The sequence below is a fragment of the Lissotriton helveticus genome, chromosome 1_2 (assembly GCF_964261635.1).
Source record: "Lissotriton helveticus chromosome 1_2, aLisHel1.1, whole genome shotgun sequence".
NCBI classification, from domain to species: domain Eukaryota; kingdom Metazoa; phylum Chordata; class Amphibia; order Caudata; family Salamandridae; genus Lissotriton; species Lissotriton helveticus.
This window is the reverse complement of record NC_136058.1, coordinates 291,742,236-291,767,877: the sequence shown is the minus strand read 5'-3', so window position 1 is coordinate 291,767,877 and position 25,642 is coordinate 291,742,236. Positions and strand designations below refer to the sequence as shown.

The window sequence follows — 25,642 nt, the reverse complement described above, 5'->3', positions numbered from 1 at the left end:
TGTCCGGGCACATTTCAAGAAATTTAGCTCATGTCCCTGTTTTCGGAGAGGGGCGACTAAAAACGGGGGAGGTGTTTTTGTATGTTTTTGTATGTTTTACAAAGCGGGGATAGTTAGCAGTTGTTCTAAAAAGGCAATATAATTCGCAGGCAAGCTACTGGGTTTAAAAATTGCATCTTAGGTATGTTCTTACTGCCTGTGTCGTAATTCTCTGCCGAGGAGCGCTGTCATTCTGTGCGCTCGCTTGACGTAAATTCCGGTCACCCTACCAAATGAAGTGCATGAGGCCGCGGATACTGCCGGGACGCGGCGAGCGGTGCCCGGCTGACGGGTCCCACACTTAAGGGTGACAAAGCCCAATCGACGACCCCCCCCCCCCCCGTGTAAAAACACCCTTGGAATCATGTGCCCGGCTGACGGGTCCCACACTTAAGGGTTAAGGGTGACAAAGCCCAATCGACGACCCCCCCCCCCCGTGTAAAAACACCCTTGGAATCATGTGCCCGGCTGACGGGTCCGACACTTAAGGGTGACAAAGCCCAATCAACGACCCCCCCCCCGTGTAAAAACACCCTTGGAATCATGTGCCCGGCTGACGGGTCCCACACTTAAGGGTGACAAAGCCCAATCGACGACCCCCCCCCGTGTAAAAACACCCTTGGAATCATGTGCCCGGCTGACGGGTCCCACACTTAAGGGTGACAAAGCCCAATCGACGACCCCCCCCCCCCCCGTGTAAAAACACCCTTGGAATCATGTGCCCGGCTGACGGGTCCCACACTTAAGGGTGACAAAGCCCAATCGACGACCCCCCCCCCCCCCGTGTAAAAACACCCTTGGAATCATGTGCCCGGCTGACGGGTCCCACACTTAAGGGTGACAAAGCCCAATCGACGACCCCCCCCCCGGTGTAAAAACACCCTTGGAATCATGTGCCCGGCTGACGGGTCCCACACTTAAGGGTGACAAAGCCCAATCGACGACCCCCCCCGTGTAAAAACACCCTTGGAATCATGTGCCCGGCTGACGGGTCCCACACTTAAGGGTGACAAAGCCCAATCGACGACCCCCCCCCCCTGTAAAAACACCCTTGGAATCATGTGCCCGGCCGACGGGTCCCACACTTAAGGGTGACAAAGCCCAATCGACGACCCCCCCCGTGTAAAAACACCCTTGGAATCATGTGCCCGCCGACGGGTCCCACACTTAAGGGTGACAAAGCCCAATCGACGACCCCCCCCCCCGTGTAAAAACACCCTTGGAATCATGTGCCCGCCGACTGGTCCCACACTAAAGGGTGACAAAGCCCAATCGACGACCCCCCCCTGTAAAAACACCCTTGGAATCATGTGCCCGGCCGACGGGTCCCACACTTAAGGGTGACAAAGCCCAATCGACGACCCCCCCCCATGTAAAAACACCCTTGGAATCATGTGCCCGCCGACGGGTCCCACACTTAAGGGTGACAAAGCCCAATCGACGACCCCCCCCCCCCGTGTAAAAACACCCTTGGAATCATGTGCCCGGCCGACGGGTCCCACACTTAAGGGTGACAAAGCCCAATCGACGACCCCCCCGTGTAAAAACACCCTTGGAATCATGTGCCCGGCTGACGGGTCCCACACTTAAGGGTGACAAAGCCCAATCGACGACCCCCCCCCCGTGTAAAAACACCCTTGGAATCATGTGCCCGGCTGACGGGTCCCACACTTAAGGGTGACAAAGCCCAATCGACGACCCCCCCCCCTGTAAAAACACCCTTGGAATCATGTGCCCGGCCGACGGGTCCCCCACTTAAGGGTGACAAAGCCCAATCGACGACCCCCCCCCCCCGTGTAAAAACACCCTTGGAATCATGTGCCCGGCCGACGGGTCCCACACTTAAGGGTGACAAAGCCCAATCGACGACCCCCCCCCCGTGTAAAAACACCCTTGGAATCATGTGCCCGGCCGACGGGTCCCACACTTAAGGGTGACAAAGCCCAATCGACGACCCCCCCCGTGTAAAAACACCCTTGGAATCATGTGCCCGACGGGTCCCACACTTAAGGGTGACAAAGCCCAATCGACGACCCCCCCCCCGTGTAAAAACACCCTTGGAATCATGTGCCCGGCTGACGGGTCCCACACTTAAGGGTGACAAAGCCCAATCGACGACCCCCCCCCCCGTGTAAAAACACCCTTGGAATCATGTGCCCGGCCGACGGGTCCCACACTTAAGGGTGACAAAGCCCAATCGACGACCCCCCCCCCCGTGTAAAAACACCCTTGGAATCATGTGCCCGGCCAACGGGTCCCACACTTAAGGGTGACAAAGCCCAATCGACGACCCCCCCCCGTGTAAAAACACCCTTGGAATCATGTGCCCGGCCGACAGGTCCCACACTTAAGGGTGACAAAGCCCAATCGACGACCCCCCCCGTGTAAAAACACCCTTGGAATCATGTGCCCGGCCGACGGGTCCCACACTTAAGGGTGACAAAGCCCAATCGACGACCCCCCCCGTGTAAAACACCCTTGGAATCATGTGCCCGGCCGACGGGTCCCACACTTAAGGGTGACAAAGCCCAATCGACGACCCCCCCCCCCCCGTGTAAAAACACCCTTGGAATCATGTGCCCGGCCGACGGGTCCCACACTTAAGGGTGACAAAGCCCAATCGACGACCCCCCCGTGTAAAAACACCCTTGGAATCATGTGCCCGGCTGACGGGTCCCACACTTAAGGGTGACAAAGCCCAATCGACGACCCCCCCCCCCTGTAAAAACACCCTTGGAATCATGTGCCCGGCCGACGGGTCCCACACTTAAGGGTGACAAAGCCCAATCGACGACCCCCCCCCCCGTGTAAAAACACCCTTGGAATCATGTGCCCGGCCGACGGGTCCCACACTTAAGGGTGACAAAGCCCAATCGACGACCCCCCCCCGTGTAAAAACACCCTTGGAATCATGTGCCCGGCCGACGGGTCCCACACTTAAGGGTGACAAAGCCCAATCGACGACCCCCCCCCCGTGTAAAAACACCCTTGGAATCATGTGCCCGGCCGACGGGTCCCACACTTAAGGGTGACAAAGCCCAATCGACGACCCCCCCCCCGTGTAAAAACACCCTTGTAATCATGTGCCCGGCCGACGGGTCCCACACTTAAGGGTGACAAAGCCCAATCGATGACCCCCCGCCCCCCCCGTGTAAAAACACCCTTGGAATCATGTGCCCGGCTGACGGGTCCCACACTTAAGGGTGACAAAGCCCAATCGACGACCCCCCCCCCCGGTGTAAAAACACCCTTGGAATCATGTGCCCGGCCGACGGGTCCCACACTTAAGGGTGACAAAGCCCAATCGACGACCCCCCCCCCCCCGTGTAAAAACACCCTTGGAATCATGTGCCCGGCCGACGGGTCCCACACTTAAGGGTGACAAAGCCCAATCGACGACCCCCCCCCGTGTAAAAACACCCTTGGAATCATGTGCCCGGCCAACGGGTCCCACACTTAAGGGTGACAAAGCCCAATCGACGACCCCCCCCCCCCGTGTAAAAACACCCTTGGAATCATGTGCCCGGCCGACGGGTCCCACACTTAAGGGTGACAAAGCCCAATCGACGACCCCCCCCGTGTAAAAACACCCTTGTAATCATGTGCCCGGCTGACGGGTCCCACACTTAAGGGTGACAAAGCCCAATCGACGACCCCCCCCCCCCGTGTAAAAACACCCTTGGAATCATGTGCCCGGCCGACGGGTCCCACACTTAAGGGTGACAAAGCCCAATCGACGACCCCCCCCCGTGTAAAAACACCCTTGGAATCATGTGCCCGGCCAACGGGTCCCACACTTAAGGGTGACAAAGCCCAATCGACGACCCCCCCCCCCGTGTAAAAACACCCTTGGAATCATGTGCCCGGCCGACGGGTCCCACACTTAAGGGTGACAAAGCCCAATCGACGACCCCCCCCGTGTAAAAACACCCTTGTAATCATGTGCCCGGCTGACGGGTCCCACACTTAAGGGTGACAAAGCCCAATCGACGACCCCCCCCCCCGTGTAAAAACACCCTTGGAATCATGTGCCCGGCCGACGGGTCCCACACTTAAGGGTGACAAAGCCCAATCGACGACCCCCCCCGTGTAAAAACACCCTTGTAATCATGTGCCCGGCTGACGGGTCCCACACTTAAGGGTGACAAAGCCCAATCGACGACCCCCCCCCGTGTAAAAACACCCTTGGAATCATGTGCCCGGCTGACGGGTCCCACACTTAAGGGTGACAAAGCCCAATCGACGACCCCCCCCCCCGTGTAAAAACACCCTTGTAATCATGTGCCCGGCCGACGGGTCCCACACTTAAGGGTGACAAAGCCCAATCGACGACCCCCCCCCCCGTAAAAACACCCTTGGAATCATGTGCCCGGCCGACGGGTCCGACACTTAAGGGTGACAAAGCTCAATCGACGACCCCCCGTGTAAAAACACCCTTGGAATCAATCAGCACTGTGGGGACCCTCCAAGGTCCTGTCTGTCTGTCCTTCCTTCCAACCCAACACCAGCACTGCCTGGTCATCGACGCGGGCCCCGCATCCCGCGCCGAGCAGCTCCTTCCAACTTGAAGCCTGCGCGGCCACTCGGGCATCTCTTGGTGGCGCTGTACCCTCAAACCCCAGGAGCGGGGGTCTCCCTCGGAGTGGGGATGAAGGACGTGGCCTCTTCGCACCGTGGGCCACAGGGAGCCAAGCGGGTAAGGGGATATTTATAGCAGCAGTGCAGCGCCCTCTGCCGGAAGGAATCTTAATGCACCATAAACCCCCAGCACAGCCGCACCAACAGGGGGCGCTGCCGGCCGCCGTGCAATGCAATGTGCACGGCCACGACCTGGGCACGGCGGAAGCAGGCAATGCCACAGGGACCTGGAGCCGGCCTTATAACGTTCACATCTAAAGGAATGAAGGCTTCAGAGAGCAGACACCCGACCCCGCCTCGGTGAACCCCGCTTCTCTGCGGCCTGAGAGGCCTCCATACTCCAGGCAGCTCCGGGGTGGCGCACTGGCATTCTTACGCAGCCCTGCTGGCAGTCACACGCAGCCTGCCTTGGCACTGCCGCTGGCACGGCTGGCGCAGGGGGTGCGTTCAGTCGTCCTCGACGCCCACAGTGAAGGCGCAGTGTGAGACCACGTGCCTCACGCACGCAGGCAGGGTCACTGCCGTACCCCTTCAGCCGTCCTTGGCACTGCCAACAGGAGCACAGAGCAGGCAGGGCCATCTTTCCTGGTACGGCTGACCTCGAAGCCTCCGGGTACAGAAAGGAAAGGGGTTCATGTGCACGGCCACTCTAGCGAGAAGCCCCCCCCCCCCCCCCCCCCACACTACACCGCATAGAGGATCCACAGCGTGGGTAACCCCCTTAACCTGAAGGGTCAGAACCTTTGATCCGTTTTACTCTTGCGCCTGTGCAGACTGTGAATGAACATACATGTACAGGAAAAGTGAAGAGACATGTACATAAAGACGTGAGCCGTGTGAGGGAGACACAGACTTCTTCGGGGTACAGGGGGGATCGCCGACTGTGGGAGTGCATCCGTGCAAAGCCCCACCAGGGCCGGATGCGCTGGGAGTCAACAGCTGAGGCCTCGGCGCGCTGGCAGGCTCGCTCCCACAGCGCCTCGAAGTGATGACACCTGCAGAAATCTTTGCCTCACCGGCAGCGGCCGCGGTCCACGGCGGTAATTGGCACCTTGGCAGGCAGGAGCAGGTATGGGGATTGCGTGGCCCGTGGAGCCGGCTCCGGGGGCCTCGGGGGGCGCTCGCTTCAGAGAAGCCAGCCATTATCCGAGCACGGGCCCGCACCACCCGCGCACTCGGAGGCAGGGCTCTCAGAGGGCAGGGGAGCAGCGTCCCTGCTCACCCCCGAGGGTCCGAGGCTGACGAGGCCGGGGCCCTCCGTGGAAAGCCCTGCGCGCTCGGCAATCAGCCGTCCCGAGGCAAACACTTACACAAGAGCACAATTAGAGCCGGAGCGCACAGGCCACCTACCCCCGCCAGACGAGCGAGGAGTCACGGCCGGCGAGAAAACAGGCGAGTCCGCAATCACGGGGGCAAGGGGGCGCAGGTCCTAGCGCTCTGAAGCCAGACACCCAGACATACCAGGCATGGGACCAGCACCCAACGCTGGACAGGCACTTCAACCCTTGTGGGAGACGACCCATCAGCAGGGCACCGCAGCCCTTAAGCGGGAAAGCAGTGATGGGTCCAGAAAACGGGTTCCACAAGGCACTTCAACTCTTGTGTAGAAGAGCACTTACCTCCAGTGCAAGAACCCTACCGCGGCAAGGCAGGGCACGCCCGAAGCGAGGCACCCTTTATATACCAGGGTTGGAATAAGCACTTAGCTCGGGGAAGGCACTTCAACCCTTGTGCGAGGCAGCACTCTACTCCAGAGCAAGACACCTGCAGAGGCAAGGTACTGCAGTGTCGAAGCCAGACCCCCTTACATACCTGAGCAGGGATCCGCACACAGGTCTGCAAGGTACTTGAACCCTTGTGGGAAACAGCACTCCTGATGCAGTAATCAAATCTGATTGTGATAAGGGCCTGTGTGATGGTACATCTTGTGTATAGTGGGAGCCACTTGAAGATTTTACATAACACGTGGAGGCATGCGGCGGTGGTGACCTCGGCCATCGTGATGAGGTTGGTGTCCAGGATGAGGCCCAGGTTCCCACCGTGGTCAGTTGGGGTGGGCGTGGGTCCGAGTTTGTCGGGCCACCTGGTGGAGTTCCAAGGTAAGCTCTTATTCCCGAAGATCAGCACTTCAGTTTTGTCGGTGTTGAGTTTGAGGCAGTGTCCGTGAAACAGCCCTCGATTCCAGTGTGAGTTCCAAGCACCAGCAGGCACTGCAGCCCCTTCTAGACCAACGCTGGAAGTCAAGGCATCGATGCCTTAAAGCAAGACATCCCTCATACTTCAGAGAGAAGGCACTTCCATCAGGAATGGCATCTCTTCTACTCTATGGAAGGGAAGACCACCCTAATGCGGCATGGCGAGCCTGAGGCTAGGCAGACCCTCGGCACCAGTGCTGCAACCCACACCCGCGCATGCAAAGCACTGCAGTTCTGCTGTGAGATGCACCCTGAACTCTAGGGGTGGGGATCCTGGCCCATTTGTTGGAAGACACCGACTATGCCCAGCCACCGGATCTGAAGCTAACCTTAAGAAAGGTCGCTTTCTAAAGCCAATCACCCACTTAGAACGTTTTCAAGTAGAAAATGTGCCAGTGTTGGTTTATCACTGGCTGGAGAAATTGGTATAGCAACTCAATAGGGGTGCCTAGGTTGGTAACGGTCACACAGGTCCCACCATTCCAGTATTCTCTATGAGTACATATAGTAAGGACACCCATTACAATACTGTAATCGTGCAAACTAAAACGTGGAACACTAAACGGAGACAACATTCACCAAACGGGCACTGCATGCACTATACGTGAACCATCCGGTAATAACTTGTACAGTACTGAACCCGTCCAGAGTGTGAGGCATCTGGTTAGGACTAGAGTGTGTTGTCAGTGCATCCAGGATCCTTCACAAGCAGGAATGGTTCGATTAATCTCTATCACAGGCTGCTGCCATGAACCATGGGGCTCCAACTGGTGGCCGGTCGAACATATTGACACAGAATAATCATAAGTGGCAAACTGGACATGACTACACAAATCAACGCAGTCGCTGCATCCTCCTTCCACACCCTGAAGATGCGGAGGAAGATCTTCAAATGACTCATGAATAAGGCTCCCTGTTTTCCGTTTTTACTGATTTTTACAGATAGATACAGACAGAAAACCATTTATTTTCTTGTCTGTATTTATATTTAAATGTGGATAAAAACGGAAATTGGGTGCTTTTTGAGTGATTCTAAACACACTTTCCCATGACTGCCAGGTCAATAACTGTGAGGATTGATAGGTAAGGGTGATAAAAAGAGAAAGGAATTTTAGTAAAGAGGCTTAAACAGCAGTAGATATGCACAAGGCTGATACCGAAATGTGCATATTTTCATATAAGTGCATTGATTTATCTTCTGTTTGTGTTCATTTCACTGAAACCTGGCAGGCATTCAAACATGATTGTATATTTATTGGTTAAATAAATGTGGAAATACCAGTTTCAGGTTTTTTTTCTTTTCACAAAACCTATAATAAATGTGGATAAATACAGACGAAAATGTCAAAACAATAAGTACCATAAAACCGGGAGCCCTACTCATGAAACAACTCTAGAAAAACTGCTACTCATGCTCTATTCACCAGCAAGTTCGACTGTGGCAGGAAAACCTCCAATGCCAGCATCACCAAAAAATTCACTAGAAAACTTCAAACCATCCAGAACACCGAAGACAGATTCCTCCTCACCCCCAAAACAAAACCTACATCACACCACACCTCATGGAGTTCCACAGGCTCCTGATACACAGACACGCTCGATTCAAAGTCCTCACACACAAATTCAAGAAACTACACAACTCAGGCCCCACATACATGAACAGTCGCATCTGCTTCCACCAACCACCCAGACACCTCTGCTCCTCAGGGCTCCTACTCGCCAACATCCCTTGCATACACAAAACCAGTTCAAGAGGATGGGTGTTCCCTTGCGTCACTCCTAAAGTGTGGAATGGCCTCCCACTCTGTCTCGGAGCCACCACCTTCTCGGTTCTTGAATTCCGCAAGAAGCTGAAGACCTGGATTTTCAATTACCCAACCAACCATAGGCAGGGCTAGGCACACACACCTGCTCAGCTCCAAGATACCCTCAAGGGCGATTTTCGCTTTTCCTGGGAAAAACGTACACCTTGATACAATAAGCACTCGAATACTACCAAAGTAGTGGCTAAAATATGCAAGAGTGGCAGCTTCTGTGTCTGCAAAGTAAGTTTCCCTCACAGCTATACCAAACAGCTGCCTCTTGTACACTATTTGGCAATCGCTTCTGCAACTGGGCTTTGCCTTGAAATAACATCCCACCAACAGAAGAGGGGCTAAGTTGCTGATATTTAAACCTGTGCTCAAATCCTAGTTTAGGCACTGCACAAATAAGCATTGAAAGAATCCAAACAATTGTTAGTGTACCTGACTGCCCCATCCTTCATTTGAAAGGGCCAGAACGTGCCAAAAGGACGTCCCTTTAACAATGTAACAAATCTGACCACTTAAATATAAGGAATGTGTTTGTGAGTGTAAAGTCGCCTAATTCGCAGCACACTTGTCGAGCCACACGGCATTTCAAACCAACACAAAGGACCAAGTTGAAGGCACCCGTACCATACTCTCACAAAACGAGCACAGGGGACACACACAGTAAATGTATTGTGCCCATTGTCTGCAGTGCCTTATGGGTCATAAGCACTCCCTTTGATGGACGGACAATCAGGGGCTCTGGTACAGGGTTTGTTTGGGGCTATTAAAGTGTAGCAAATTATAATTTGTGTCTCCTTGTGTTACAATGCGTCCAAGCTGGTACACTGTAAAATGATGCACGGTAACCATCCAAACAGAACATGGTGGTGGTGGTTAGGCTGTAGGCCTAGTAACATATCTCTACAAGCATGACCCTGGCAGTGCCCCATAGAGAGCACAGCGGTGCGAAGCAGCACTCACCGTGGGTTGTCCATCTGTACTAGACTAGTCTCTTGGTTGAGACCGTATCTTCTACTACTCCCGGACTTCCAGCAGACAGTTGGTCTTTTGGATCCAGCACCACGGGTAGAAATATAGAGGCCACAAGCACCAGGTACATGGGACTTGCAAAGACAGCAACTTGAGTTTATGCCAAAACACAACTTGGAAATGGACCAGGCATTTAGGAGAACCAAGTGATTCCATCAGGTGGCATCGCTTGTGGTATCACTTGAAGTGTTTGATGACATTGTGCACTTTAGTCGCTAAATGTGTGTAGTTACAGGCTCATGCACATGACCTTGTAGGCCACAAACCTAAGCTAACATGCTTCTCTCTAAACCCGGCCGGCCGCATGGCTCTTCAGTTTATACTTTCAATTATAATACACTTAAAACACCACCTCTGCATGTCACCCTTGAACTAGGAACAGAGAACATATCACTTAACTGGTCGATGTCAAACGTGTTTTGGCACTTCCCACCTATACTTCAAGGCAAATGAAGCCCCAAAGACCTCCGTCCATCCATCAGTATCGCCATCCAACCCAATCAGTGTCAATCAGTTTATCCCACCCCAGATACTGCTTTATTTCATTTGTTGTTCCCGGAAATATTTTGCTGAGGCACGCTACACCACCCCATGCACCCTTCATCCTGGAATAATAGGACAGGAAAATCACCATTTTAGGTTGATTTTATCGCTATTTGACAATTTATGCTGCTTTTAAAATACCTTGAATAAAAAAATACTGACAATGTTTTTACAGTCTATACTGTGGACTCTAGATTTGTATTACTCTCCACAAACAGCCCCTATACAGATCTGTCAACAGGTGAGATTCCACAAAGGGTTTCTGCACAGTAACAGACCCAGAAGAAGCAGCTCGAAGTTAAACGGTTTGCTGCCCCATCCCTTACCTTTATAAGATATTGTGCTGCAGGTGCCCAGGCTCCCAGCTGCCCTCGTAGCCAGAGCACTGCACAATCATGCCAGCTGCTTCACTCCAGCCACTCCCAGGCCCCAGCCCACCAGACCAGACCAGACAGGAAGGCCAAGACCAACACAAGTCCTGGTTCCAGCACTCACCATGGGCATGGCTTAAGCTCTGTGGAAGCGCATTGGTGATGTTGGGCAGCTCGTTGCCATAGTTGCCATCCTCCAGCGGGCACACGTCCAGGTCTCCCCACTTGCGAAGCTGCCGCAGCCAACTGGACTTCTCCTCTAGTTTACAGTGCGGGTTTAACACAATGCACACCCAGAGGGCACCTGAAAAACAAGAACGGGCATTTAACCAAGACGCCTTAAAAAAAAACACAAGCTCCTCCTCTGCACGGACCCCCGCATTCTCCCACAAGTGATTCCACGATAACCACCGCCACATTGATTCCATGGAGAAGGCACTGGGGGTGTAGGAGTGGAGGGCACCAAACTTCACCTTTTATTGCTCTGAACGCCCTCGTATTCAGACACTTTGATCTTGATGCAGTCAAATAACTTGCAAACCTTTACAGGATGGGAAGTTCCACTTTCAATCCACTCATCTGGAAGTGAGAAAGAGCCTTTGGTTTCGTGGCGCGGTTACCCTGCTCAGTGCTCTACTGAGGACCAACGGAGAGCGTGATTGAAAGGACTCCTGAAGCCATGCATGCCCTGGGCTCTTGGAGGGGTTGGCACAGTGCATAGTTGTGCCCGTAGCCCAAGTCTTAAACTTGGATTTTGGAATGGTTTCACAGATGGTGCACAGTTACTTCACAGTAAGACTTTCACGGCTTGAAAGAAGGCGGTAATCCTCTTTGGCATAGAAGTAGGATGTGCACACAGCACTATACTTACTCTGTGTGTCCGAAGGAACAGGTCAGTTAAAACCAATGTTAGCCAATTACTCATTCACCTAAGTGGTAGCGGCTATCTGAAAAGTTACCTTCCACGTCACGAGCCAGGTTACACCTGCAAAGCGATATTGAATGCCATTACCTTTAGCACATTTACATCCCTTACAACATTCTCTTTCGGCTAAACAAGAATATTTAGACAACTGGTATAATGAAAATGTATCCCATAAGCTGAATTCTCCAAGAAGCTTTTAGAGCGGCTACATGAAGGTTCATCAAAGCATAAGTGACATTCGTGCATGCCAAAAGCAACATGTCTGTAACATCCGTCACTGTACAATCTGCTTGCGAGGCGCTATTTGAGTCCTTACCACAAAACGTTCTCCACGGTAGTGCCTAGCAGTGTACAGTGGAGGGTCTTCTGTATTCCAACCAGATTCCTCAACCGGAGATATTCACAAGGTGAGGAAGCTACGGAGAGAACTCCAGTGCTGCCTATCTGCCATCCAGCTGTGCCCCACACCATGCCAACAACATGGTTGCATGATCCAATATCATGGTCTGGGAGGGTTTTCCCTCTTGCTACCCATCTCCTCCAACTTCATGCTGTTTCAGGCGGTGACCATGGTCTAGTTCACGGCATATAAAAAATAAACACTCCCCGGCTCCAGTAATACCCAACGGGCTGCTGCTTCTGGACCCCTTATATAATGTGGTCTTGAGTTGCAGATCATGATTACTTTATAAATCTCGGTTTGACAGATTAAGAGGTGGCAGGTTTGGAAATACTTTTAAATAGAAATGGACTAGTAGAAAACTCATTTCCCCTATTCCTGCTTGATCTGAAAACATTCTGCTGCTCTGTGCCTCACACTTAATTGTAATGTCTTGTGGCGAGGAGGGAGTGGGAGACTGGAGAGCCTCCCTCACTCCTCCAGGGATTCTAGACTTTAGTCTGCCCACGTCTGTCCTTCGGCCTCTCCTTAGATAGGGTTCTTCTTAGTCCACCACTCGGATGGACCGCTTTGCATTTTTTTTATTATAATTTCTGGGCCTGATGTCTTTACGGGTTCCTCCTCTAAAATGTATGCTGCCTTCTCCGACGTTTCTTTAAAGATAACTTTGATTTCCCTCTGAATCCACGCCCTTTCCTAGTCCAATCTACCACTCCGTGCTTAACATTTTTAATGGCAGAAGCATTTCCAGAATTCAACTTTTTCAGCCTCCTATTTGTGGTTAGATGAATTCAAGCCCTAGCAAGGGTGGTTTCTCCTTTAAAACGCTCTGTGGTTAACTTCTGTCTGCCACTTTGGGTAAGTCTGTTGTACTGAAGTTTCACTCGCTTTAGAATTTGGAAGTCTCTATTTTTGCTTGTGTGTGAGCCGTGTCTAGGTAGTGGTGTGGTCTGTACTAGGATTGTAACTTCTGTGCCAGGATTTTCATCTAGCCTTTTGACGAAAATCACTGTCGAGAATTCCTCCAATATCAGACAGAGTTTTTGAGCTTGACTAGGGATTGTGAAGGTTGCTTTAAGAACCGCAAAATGTTGTCAGCCCAGAGAAATTGCTCCTCTTTCAGAGCCAGGCGAGGCTTGGAGTTATTTAAAACACTCTCAAAGTTTCTGCCACAGGGGCCATTACTTGTGCTTCGTAAGTAGGGAGTTGTGAGTCACAGAAAGACTCAGATGCACACAAGCAATACATACTAGTGCTTTCGATTGATGGGGCCAATAGTGAAACCCAGGACAAAACTCAATGCGTGTTTTCTATCCTAAACAGAAAACAGTGTTTTGTGTCCAAAAATGATTCATTTTGAAGAGGATTCTCAAATTTCTTCTAACTGATCTTTATGTTCATCATATCGGGAAAGCCCAGGCACTAGCCATTTATGACCTACCTACCCGACGTCAGAAAGATAAGCCAATGACAGCACAGACGATAAAGTATTACGGTCAAAACCAAAAAGGAGGTCTCCTGGCAGACACGGCGAATTCAACACCTAGGGATTGTGGAAAACAAACTTTGCACTAAATAAGATGCACATTTCCGACCCACCAGCAGATGGCACAAGTACGCAAAACAATTGAGAATCTAACTACAAGATGGAAAACCACATTCAGCCCAATGACAAGTCCGCAAACGTCTGGACACATCTGCTCAGTAAGATCCGGGGACTTATTCTAGAGAGTGGCTGGTACATGGCTGCCCAAGCCCTGTCGCATGGCTCCAGAATGCAGGATGTGCTGGACATGCTGATGCATGCAGCTATCCAGTTGGAAGCAGGTGGCCTGCTCCAGATCTTCTGCACGCTGGTAGCAGAGGACAGAATCTATGATCAGAACACTCCACGGCTCCCAGATATACACGGGTGCGGCCTTGGCGAATCTGTAGGATTGCAAGTCTACTCTTAGGAGTAAATCATCCGACGGTACCTGAACATCTGGTCACAATCTGAGGCAGTAGGTGGTTATTTTTGGCAGCCAAGTCCATTAGTCGATTTTCAGTTAGACATTGGTGGAAGCTTGGGGGGGGGGGGGGGGAGGGGGGGGGATCTGGAAACCCACCGGCTCTTACGCCCCAAGTAGTGATATGGACTACCATCCCACAGCCAGACAGAGCCACATACGAAGGTACCAGCAAAGACTGCAGATGCCAGTTTAGTCAAAAGATATTACGTCTAAGAATGTTGTCATAGCCAACAGAAGGACAGCGTTACCTATCCTGTAATGATCTGTAGCTTGGGTTGCTGTAGTCGCAAGCTCCTCCCACCGACGTTTTCATGGTATTTACACATATACATATACAAACATATATATATTGAATATGCTACTTACCAGTATGCATCTGTTCTTGGCATGGAGGGCTGCTAACATTCATATCTTAGCATTAGATCGCCGCCTAGTGTTGGGTCCGGATGATCGCACATTGTTGTCCTGGAAGAGTCTTCGAAGTATCCTGAGATAGGTGGCTCCTCCCCTGGACTACAGTGCGCATGGGCATCGGCTCCATCCCCAGATTGTTTTTCGCCATTGTGGCAGAAGATGGAGTGAAAAGTGTAAAGGATGCCCATGCTAATGATTGAATACAATAGTAGATCTGCAGCTGCGACAGGCACCGGGGAGGAGGGTATATGAATGTTAGCAGCCCTACATTCCAAGAACAGATGCATACTGGTAAGTAGCATATTCAGTTCGAGGCATGTGGGCTGCTAAATTCATATCTTAGCATAGAATACATAGCAGTCCCTCCATTAGCGGCGGTTGCCCATGCCAGCTGCAGAAACCTGAAAAAGTGTCTTGAGAACAGCCTGTCCCACAGCAGCTTGCTGCTTGGAATGCACATCAACACAGTAGTGTTTTGTAAAGGTATGTGGTGTAACCCACGTGGCTGCTCTGCAAATGTCCTCTAAAGGAATGTTCCCTAGGAAAGCCATGGATGCCCCCAATTTGCGTGTGGAGTGCGCCCTGGGGGGTATCGTTAACGTGCGCTTGGCCTTGTGATAACAGATTTGGATGCACTTAACAATCCACCTGGCTATTCCTGCTTTGGAAATAGGGTTGCCTTTGTGTTGTGGTGAGAAGGCAACAAAAAGTTGTTTTGTCTTCCTAAAGTGTTGTGTTCTGTCTATGTAGCACATTAATGCCCTCCGTACGTCTAACGTATGGAGCATTCTTTCCGCTACCGTTTGTGGGTTTTGGAAGAATGCCGGCAAGTCAATAGTCTGGTTGAGATGAAACTGACACCACCTTTGGAAGGAACGAATAGTTTTCTTACCTGTCGGTGTAGTTTTGCAGCTTGAAGATCTTTCTGGATTCACTATGCTGTGCATTATTCCGCGGTCTTGTGGTTGGGTCCGGATTCGTAGTCTTTTCTTTGTTTTTTTTTTTTTTTTCTTAGCCCAGGTGGGCGTCGGCGTCACACCCCCTTGGGTGTATTTCCGGTGACGTCGGCATGCTTCCTGCGGAAGCTCCCACTCTTGGGCGCCATCTTCGGGTTCTTTTTTTCCGTGTTTCTTTCGTTTCCGAAGTAATGGCAATGTTCTAATTAGTTGGTATTTTACCGCTCTGTACTTCTTAAATATCCTTTCTTATGTTAACCACCTCTTCTCTCTCCAGCCTCATCTTTCTGGCGGAGGTGGGTGGGTTCGCTAGTGAATCCAGAAAGATCTTCAAGCTGCAAAACTACACCGACAGGTAAGAAAACTATTCGTTTTGCAGCGTGAATCTTTCTGGATTCACTATGCTGTGCATAGATTTTGTAGCGGTTTCTCATTTCTGTGGCGGTTGGGTGGAAGATGAGCGTTGGGTATTGAATATGTGCTGTAGCACCTTCTGTCCAACTTGAGCTTCCTTGTTCATCTGTATGTCCACACAGTAGTGCTTCGTGAACGTGTGCACCGAAGCCCATGTTGCCGCCAGGCATATGTCTTGTATGGGTGTGTTAGCCAGGAAGGCTATTGTAGCGCCCTTTTTCCTAGTGGAGTGGGCACGTGTCCCTTCTGCTAGCTCTTGTCCTGCCCGCTTGTGGCAGAGTTGGATTGTCTGTGCGATCCATCGTGCAATGGTCTTTTTGGTTACTGCTTTTCCCATGTAACTGTTGGCGAATGACACAAAGAACTGTTTTGTCTTCCTGTGTCCCTTCGTCCTTTCGATGTAGTGCATGACTGCCCTTCTGGCGTCCAGGGTGTGCAGAGCTCGCTCTGCCGCAGTTGTTGGTTTTTGGAAAAAACTCGGTATCTGTATAGACTGGTTCATGTGAAATTTAGATACCACCTTCGGCATGAAGTTTGGGTCAGTCCTCATCACAACCCTGTCATTATGTATTTGTATGTAGGGTTCTTGTAGCGTCAGAGCCTGAAGCTCGCTTACTCTGCGTAGGGACGTTATTGCAACCAGGAAAGCTGTTTTCATAGTTAGCATCTTTAAGGACGCCTTGTGGAGCGGTTGAAAGGGCTCTTTCATGAGTTCCGTTAGGACTATGTTCAAGTTCCATGCCGGTGGCGGCACCCGCTTGGGCGGTGCGATCCTTTTCGCCCCTTCTAGGAATCTCTTCACCACCTGTGATGTGAAGAAACTCCTGCACGTTTCACCCCTTGTGTAGGCGACTATTGCTGCTAAGTGAACCCTCAAGGAGGATGAGCTAAGGTTCTTCTCTAGCAAGTGCGTCAGGTACTTTAGCACTGTGGAGTCCCTCTTCATTTTATTGTGAAGCCTTTCTTGTCTACACCATATTGTGAACCTCTTCCATTTCGCCCCATAGCACTTCCGAGTGCTAGGCCTTCTTGCCTCCCGCAGGACCTTCAGTGTACTTTCTGGCAACCTTAAATGTGCGAACTCTATGTCCTCAGGAGCCACGCTACTAGGCTCATGCTCTCTGGCTCTGGGTGCAGCACCTCTCCGTTCTGCATGGAGAGTAAGTCTTTCCTCCTGCTGAATCTGTGGGGTGCACACTGTGTCATCTCCATGATCTGCGAGTACCATGTCTGCCTCGCCCACTGTGGTGCGACCAGTATCAGTGTCATGTTGCTCGCTCTGCACTTGCTCAGTACTCTGTGCATCAGTGGTATCGGGGGAAAGGCGTAGGCAAATGTCCCTGACCAATCTATCCATAGGGCATTCCCCAGTGACCCCTCCTCGGGCTGCCTGGATGCGAAGTTTCGGCATTTTGCATTCTGGCGTGTGGCAAACAGGTCCACCGATGGAGTTCCCCATCTGTCGAATAGGTGCCTTGTCTCCTGAGCATTGAGCTCCCACTCGTGGGATGCTGAAGTCTGCCTGCTGAGCCAATCTGCTTGTATGTTGTCCTTCCCTGGCAGGTGTATGGCCAGCAGGTCTATCTTGAGAGGGATTGCCCACCTCCATATCTCCTGTGCTAGCGTTGAAAGCGGGGCTGACTGGGTGCCCCCCTGCTTGTTGATGTAGAACATCGCAGTGGTATTGTCTGTTTGTATCAACACCTTGTGATTGTACAGTCTTGTCTGGAAGGCTTTCAGTGCAAGGAAGATTGTCTTCAACTCTAAGTAATTGATGTGTTTTGTGGCATCCGTCGGTGTCCACAGTCCTCTCACCTTGAGCTCCTCCATGTGAGCGCCCCATCCCTTCAGGGATGCGTCTGTGGTGATGGTCACTGTTGGCGTTGGGGGCGTTAGAGGCTTTCCCCTTGCTATGTTCTCCATGGTCCACCATGTCATCTCCTTCTGCACTTCGTGCGTTACAACCACTAGATCCTCCCAACTGCCTGTAGCTTGTGACCATTGCTCCTGTAGCCATTCTTGAATGGGTCTCATGTGGAGTCGTACATTCGGTACCAGGTGGATGCATGATGCCATCATCCCCATGATCTTGCTCGCAGTCCTCACTGTCCGAGCTTGTCCCTTCCGGTAGAGGCGAGTTTCCTTCACCAGCGCCCTCGCCCTCTTCTCGCTGGGGAACACCTTGCCCTGTAAGGTGTTGATCTGTGCTCCCAGGAAGATCTTCACTTGTTCTGGCTCCATTGATGATTTCTTCCAATGGATGGAGAACCCCAGGTTTATGAGCGTGCTGGTCACTGTATGTGCGTGCAGCTTGCATTTCTGGTATGAGTTTGCTTTCACCAGCCAGTCGTCCAGGTAAGGGTATACGTGTATCCCTTGCCTTCTTAGGTGCGCTGCGACTGCTGCGAGGCACTTTGTGAACACTCTTGGTGCCGATTTTAGACCGAAGGCCAGTGTCGTGAACTGGTAGTGGCTTTCTCCGACGGTGAACCTGAGCATGTGTTTGTGCTTTCTGTTCATTGGGATGTGCAGGTATGCGTCTTTGAGGTCTATAGTGACCATGAAGTCCCCGATCTGCAATTGTGGGAGCACCTCTTGCAGGGAGGTCATTTTGAATTTCTGCGTTCTTATGAATTTGTTCATGAATCTTAAATCGAGAATGGGTCTCATTGTCTCGTCTACTTTTGGTACCAAGAAGTACGTTGAGTATACTCCTGTGTTTCTTTCCTCGAAGGGTACCCGTTCTATGGCCTGCTTCTGCAGGAGTTCTTTTGCTTCTTCCTGAAGGCACTGTAGCTGTTTGCCTGCTAGTGGTTTCCTTTTTGGTTTTTTGCTTGTTGGCCTCCCCTCCAACTCTATGCAGTATCCGAATTGGATAATGTTGAGGATCCATTTGTCTGATGTGATTTCTCTCCACTCCTGGAGGTGGTATCTTAATCTTCCTCCCACTGGTGTCCTGTGGTCGTAGGTGTCTAGTTTGTCTTGACCCATCTGTACGTGCTGCCCCCTGGGTTCTTTTTTGTGGGCGGGCACACGGATTTTTTTGAAGTCACTTGGAGGTGGGCTGCTGGCCCCCTCTTCTAATTTGCCCCCGTCCATTTCTCCCTCGAAAGGACTGGCCTCTTTGTTGGTACTGCCAGGGCTGCTTCTGATGACCCTGCTGAGTCTGCGAGTCTGCCTGGTGCGTTTGCTGGAAAGCCTGGTGTGATGTACCTGGCTGGTTTCCGCCTCTCCCGCCGGGCCTCCGTGACGGGGTGCCCCTCTTGTTCCCTCTGAACTGCAATGCCCCCATGGATCTTGCTGTTTCGTTATCTTTCTTCAGTTGGCTGAGTTGTTCATCAACTGTTGGTCCGAAAAGCGTGCTGCCGTTGAACGGTGTGTTCAGGATGCTGTGTTGCACCTCCGGTTTGAAACCGGATATCCTGAGCCAGGCGTGCCTCCTTTCCGTGACGCCCATCATCATGAGCCTGCTGGCGGTGTCTGCCCCATCCAGGGCCGTCTTAAGGCAAGAATTTGCCGCATTCTTCCCCTCTTCAATCAGCTTTTCGGCTTTTTGCCTGGCATCCTGGGGCAAGTCCTTCACCAACTGCCCCAGTCCCTCCATGATTTGGTACATGTGCCTGTTTATCAGGGCGTTGGAATTAGCCATGCGCCAGTGGGTCGCGGCATTCCGTTCGATCCTTCTGCCCACCAGATCCATCCTTTTGCTCTCCTTATCCGGTGGTGGGCCCGAGGTAGTGGGTACGTTAGCCCTCCTCCTTGCTGTGGCCGTGATAATGGAGTCTGCGGAGACCGTGCCCTGAATGTAGGCCGGGTCCTTTGTGGCATGCTTGTACTTCTTCTCAGTTCTGGGAGTTACTGCCTTGCATGTTGCGGGCTCCCTGAAAGCTTCCTTCCCCTGAGCCAAGACGCTCTCGAGCATTGGAAGGAACTGGCTCCTCGTTTGTGTTGGGAGTAATGTTTCCAGAAGGAAGTCTGCTTTCTGCTTCTCTTCGTCGAGCTTGAGCTTGAAAGCTGCTGCGGCAGATTGTATCACCGAGTTGTAGGCCCCGATGTCGTCCGGCGGCGAGGGCCTCGAGGGGTAGGTGTCGACCACCTCCTCCGGGCTGTCGGTGTCGACATCGATGTAATCTACCTCCTGACGGTCAGAGGGTGCCGACTCAGTGTCTGTCCTGCCCTCATCTTCCTCCCCATAGCTGTAACCTTCGTAGGGATTCTCGTACTCCTCCTGGTCGTCGAGCACCTCGACGTCCTGGTCTTGCTCGGTGACTTCGGCGATCTCTTCTTCCTCCTCGACCACCTCCATCACTGGTGGCTTGGTCTTGTGAGGAATCGTGAAGGCTTTCATCTTTGCGTCAAAATCTTTCTTCCGCTGCATGATGTTCTCCATTTCTGCCTCGAGGCGCCTTCTTTTCTTTTCCATCTCGGCCGCGTGTTCCGCGTCGGATGGGTCGGCCGCTCTCTTCGACGGATGGCTCGTCGCCGTGCCTCTCGGAGTCGAAGTTTTCGACGTCGAACCGGATTTCGGGTCTCTGGTCGTCGTCGTCAGTTTCGGGTCTTTCTCCCTCGTCGATCGATCCTTTTCGGGGACGATTTTCGACGTTTTCTGCTGATCAGCAGCTCTCGGCGCCGGGGACTCCTTCTCGGAGGATCCGCTGGGCCTGGGAGTAGTCGCGGACGCCGCCTTTTTTGGCGTCGGCGCTTTCGGGGTCTTGCCCTCGATTTTTCTAGACTCAGAGTCTCTCGGGTTCTTGGGGGCCGAAGAGTCTCCTACCTTGTCAGAAGTCTTCGTGTAATCGGTCTCTACGACCGTGTAGCTGTCGTCTTCGGCGGCAGCGTTGTCTTCTTCCTCGGAGGACATCCCCAGCTCGTAGAGTGACGGAGTCGGGGCCTTCCCCTGCAGGGCGGCGTGTGCTACCCTCTGCCTCTCTCTCACACGAAGGGTCTTCGGGGTGAAGGCGGAACAGGCGTTGCAGTCTCCGCTCTCGTGGTCCACCGGTAGGCAAAGGTTGCATACCGGGTGCTGGTCCTTCTGCGCGTACTTGTGATGGCAGTTACGGCAGAACTTGAACGGCGTGTTGTCCATCCTCTAGCGTCCAGGGCCTCTCTGGTCGCGTGTTCGTCGACGGTCGTCGAAGATCTCGATGGAAAACGCCTTATCCTTGCTTGTTTTTCGTCGGTGAAGTCCCCTGGAGTCTTCAGGTGACTTCTCGTCTTTTCTGTATTTTCCTTCTTCTTTCTCCAAAAATGTCTGGAGCCCAAACGGGAACGATCCAGACCCGACCGCGGAAAAAAAGAATCTGAAGATGGCGCCCAAGAGTGGGAGCTTCCGCAGGAAGCATGCCGACGTCACCGGAAATACACCCAAGGGGGTGTGACGCCGACGCCCACCTGGGCTAAGAAAAAAAAAAAAAAACAAAGAAAAGACTACGAATCCGGACCCAACCACAAGACCGCGGAATAATGCACAGCATAGTGAATCCAGAAAGATTCACGCTGCAAAATTTGGGGTTAGTACGTAGCACTACCCTATTTGGATGAATCTGAATGAATGGCTCTTGGATTGTGAGCGCTTGTAGCTCACTAACACGCCTCAGTGACGTAATAGCAATTAGGAAAGCCACTTTCCATGTTAGGAACTGGAGTTCACACGAGTGCAGTGGCTCAAATGGTGGTCCCATCAGTTTGGTGAGGACCACATTGAGGTTCCACACCGGAGCTGGCGGTGTTCTTGGGGGAATGACTCGTTTCAGGCCTTCAAGGAAAGCTTTAATAGCAGGCACCCTGAAAACAGAGAGATGCTGCCTATTTTGAAGATAAGCTGCGATGGCGGATAAATGTATCCGAATAGAAGTGAACGCTAGATTGCACTTGTAAAGATGAAGCAGATAGCAAATGATGTTAGGGATAGAAGCATCTAGCGGGTTGATGTCATTGGCTGTACAGTAAATGACAAAACGCTTCCATTTTGCAGCATAGCATGCTCTGGTAGTTGGCTTCCTCGCCTCCTTGATGATGTTCATGCATTCTGGAGGCAGGTTAAGGTATCCAAACTCTAGGACTTCAGGAGCCAGATCGCCAGGTTGAGCTGTTGCGGATCTGGATGCTGAATTTCTCCATGGTTCTGCGTCAAGAGTCTGGGCGTGAGGCGCAGTCTTTGATGCGGCACCACTGAGAGTTCGAGGAACGTGGTGTACCATGCTTGGCGCGCTCACGTTGGAGCAACTAGGATGAGAGTCATCGCGTGCTGCCTTAGCTTTCTTGCCACCAGCGGTATCAGAGGGGCTGGCGGAAAAGCGTACGCAAATTTGCCTGACCAGTTCATCCATATCGCATTCCCCTGCGACTGTGGGTGAGAGAACCTGGCGGCAAAGTGTTGGCATTTTGCGTTTTCTTTTGTTGCAAACAGGTCTATCTCCGGATGACCCCACCGCTGGAAGTACGGGAGGAGTACTGACAGATGTAACTCCCACTCGTGCATTTGATGGCTGTATCTGCTGAGCAGATCCGCCATCTGATTGTCCTTGCCCGGGAGGTGTTCTGCCATGAGGAAGATGTTCCTCTGAATGGCCCACCGCCACATGCCCTGAGCCAGATGAGACAGCTGTGGCGAGTGGGTGCCCCCCTGTTTTTGAATGTAGTACATCGCGGTCATGTTGTCCGTCCGGACTAACACTACCTTGTTGCACAGATGTACAATGAAGGACTTGAGCGCCATGAAGATTGCCATCAGTTCCAGATAGTTGATGTGCATCTTCTGTTGCTGCGTCGTCCATAGTCCCTGCACGGTGTACGTGAGCAAATGAGCTCCCCATCCCTGGAGAGATGCGTCCGTCGTCAGGATAATCTGTGGCACTGGCTCCTGGAACAGTCGGCCCTTGCAAAGGTTGTGTGGAGTCCACCAATGCAGAGAGTCGTATGCCCGACTGGTAACCAACACTAGGTCTGTTAATTGTCCTTGAGCCTGTGTCCACTGATTTGCTAAGCACTCCTGGAGCGGGCGCATATGTAACCGTGCGTGAGGGACTATGAAGATGCAGGAGGCCATCATGCCTATCAACTGCATGAACACTCTCGCTGGAAGTGAGTGTTGTGGTTTGAACCTTTGGATTAGAGACTGCATGCTGTCTATCCTGACCTGGTTTGGGTGAGCCATGGCCGTCAGGGTATTGATCGTCGCACCCAGAAACTGCCGGACATGTGCCGGCTGAAGATGCGACTTTGGGTAGTTCAACGAGAAGCCCAGATCGTGAAGGAGGTGAATGGTAGTCGACATGTCCGCGGCGCACTGTTGTTCCGACTTGGCTTGAACGAGCCAGTCGTCTAGGTAGGGGTAGACATGGATGTTCTGCCTCCTGAGGTGCGCCGCCACTGTCGCCAGACACTTGGTAAATACTCTTGGGGCTGTGGTCACTCCGAAGGGTAGGACCTTGAACTGATAATGTTTGCCTTGGATAGTGAATCTGAGGTATTTCCTGTGGGACGGGTGTAGTGGAATGTGGAAATAAGCATCCTTGAGGTCTAAGGTTGCTAAGAAGTCCCCTTGGTTTAACAAGGGAAGAATCTGTTGTAGTGTAAGCATATGGAAATGTTCTGACAGTATATACAGGTTGAGGGGACGCAGATCCAGAATGGGTCTGAGAGATCCGTCCTTCTTTGGAATAAGGAAGTACAGGGAATATACCCCTGTGCCCTCCTCCTCCACCGGCACGAGCTCGATAGCGCCTTTTTGCAGCATCACCACTACCTCCTGCTGCAATAAGTGCAAATGCTCTGCGGACATAGGCCGTTGCCTTGGTGGAATGTTGGGTGGAGTGGACTTTAACTCTAGACAATAACCGTACTGGACAAGTTGTCGCACCCACCTGTCTGTGGTGATGTTTCTCCAGACGGGCAGGAACTGCTGTAGCCTCCCCCCGACAGGTGTTAAGTGGTCGGGGGGCAGTGACAGAGAGTCACTGTTTGCTTGGGGTAGAGGAGCGGGAGTTGTTGTTTCCTCTGCCACGTCCTCTGGTGCTGTTTCCTCGGTAACCCCCCTTGTTCTGTTTGGGGTACGAGGATTGTGCTCCACCTCTAGAGAATTGTGATTGTTGACCCATCTGTCCTCTGGTGACTCCACGCGCACCTGAGCGACGAAAATTGTTGCCACGAAACTGTTGTGATTGTAGGGCCCCCATAGACTTAGCAGTTTCGGTGTCTTTCTTTATTTTTTCTAGGGTGGTGTCAACATCTGGACCAAACAGTCTATCAGGATTGACTGGCTGATTAAGTATGGTTGTCTGAATGTCAGGTTTAAACCCCGATATGCGGAGCCACGCCTGTCGTCTCAGCATGACGCTAGTGTTAATGGCCCTAGCGGCCGTGTCCGCGGCATCAAGTGCACACTTTATGGCTGCGTTGGAGATCAGTTTTCCCTCCTCTATAAGCAGTTTGGTAGCCTCTTGAAACTGCGGAGGCAGGTGTTGTAAAACTTGCTCTAGGGTGTCGTAATGCGCCCTATCGTAACGTGCCAAGAGTGCCTGTGTATTTGCAATACGCCAAAAATTGGCAGCCTGTGCAGCTACTCTTTTGCCTCCTGCCTCTAGCACTTTGGACTCCTTATCCGGGGGAGGAGCTTCACCCGTTGTTTGGGAGTTGGCCCTTTTGCGGGCATTTGCGACCACCAGGGAGTCAAGCGGCAACTGTCCCCGAATGTATGCAGGGTCTGCAGGTGCTGGTCTGTACTTCTTTTCGATACGTTGATTGACCACTCTCGCCCTGGTAGGTTCTTTAAAGATGTCCGCAGCATGTTTGAGGACCCCTTTGAGCATAGGCAGTGTCTTTACTGTCCTTTCAGAGACTGAAAAAGTGTCAAATAAAAAGTCTTCGTCTACTGGGTCAGCATGCATGTCCACATCATGATTAGCAGCTGCCCTCTCAATGAGTGCATGAAAACCTGCAGAATCTTCTGTTGGGGAGGCACGAACACTGAAAGGCTGTGGGTCAGGCTGTGGGTCTTGCCCCACATCCTGAGTGCTTTGGTCACCAATGTCATCATATGAATCCGGCTGTGCATCTGGTTCATTGATGGGGAAAGTGTATTGGTCATCCTCATCATATCCCTCACCCTCAGAGTGTTCCGGGGAAGGAGTTGGGCTCCTTCTTGGAGGAGGCTGGATAGGTTCCATGAGGCCTGAAGCGTCCTGAGGAAGCCTTTTCTTTTTCAGGGGGATGACATAGGAGTCCACTGGCTGTGAAGTGATTCTCCTCTTGTAAAGGGTCAATTTGCCCGTGTCTGCGTCGATAAAACGCTCAGAATCCTCCTCTGAGTCGAGTACCCGACTTGAAAACTCTCCTGCCGTCGAAGAATCCGACTTCTTCGGCGCCGATTTTGTTGAAAAGGCCTTCGGCGCCTCCTTTGGCGGCAGAAGGAAGAGAAGTTTATTCGCAGGCTTCACCGGAGTGTCCATCGGCTTCTGTGGCGATGGCATCGGAGCCGACGTTGCAGAGGCCTTCTCCCTGATCCTCTGTAGTGAAGCGGCGACGAGGGACGCGTCACTTACAGTGGCCCTTGGCGTCGACGAGGAGGACTTGACCTTGCCCTCGGATCCGACGTCCAGTTGCCCCTTCTGAGTCTTTGACGATGATGCCGCAGCCGCCGACCCAGAGTCCTTGGAGCGATGCGCAGATGTCCCAGCCTTCGATCCGTGTGACTTTTTCGGCTCCGTCTCCACCACGCGTCCGACTAACGGAGTCCCAGTCGGAACCGGAGCCGTGTCGCTGGCTGTTGCGGGCTTTGACGGCGCCGCAGCGGTCGACCCGTGCCGACCACCCTTCTTAGAGGATCCCTCCTCTGTCGCCGATTTTGACACTGTGGAATCGACAGACTTCTTCGACTTCTGTGGCCCGGAGG

The 25,642-nt window shown here is 52.3% G+C and overlaps 1 protein-coding gene across 2 annotated transcripts in view; it reads right to left on the bottom strand.

Moving 5' to 3' along the window:
• ZSWIM5 (zinc finger SWIM-type containing 5) overlaps window positions 1–25,642 on the bottom strand; it is a 304,027-nt gene that overhangs the window by 65,375 nt on the left and 213,010 nt on the right. For both annotated transcript variants that reach the window (XM_078671759.1, XM_078671758.1), the window contains one exon: window positions 10,754–10,933. In XM_078671759.1, coding sequence (XP_078527885.1) covers window positions 10,754–10,933 — 180 coding nt within the window. The remainder of the gene's footprint in view (window positions 1–10,753; window positions 10,934–25,642) is intronic.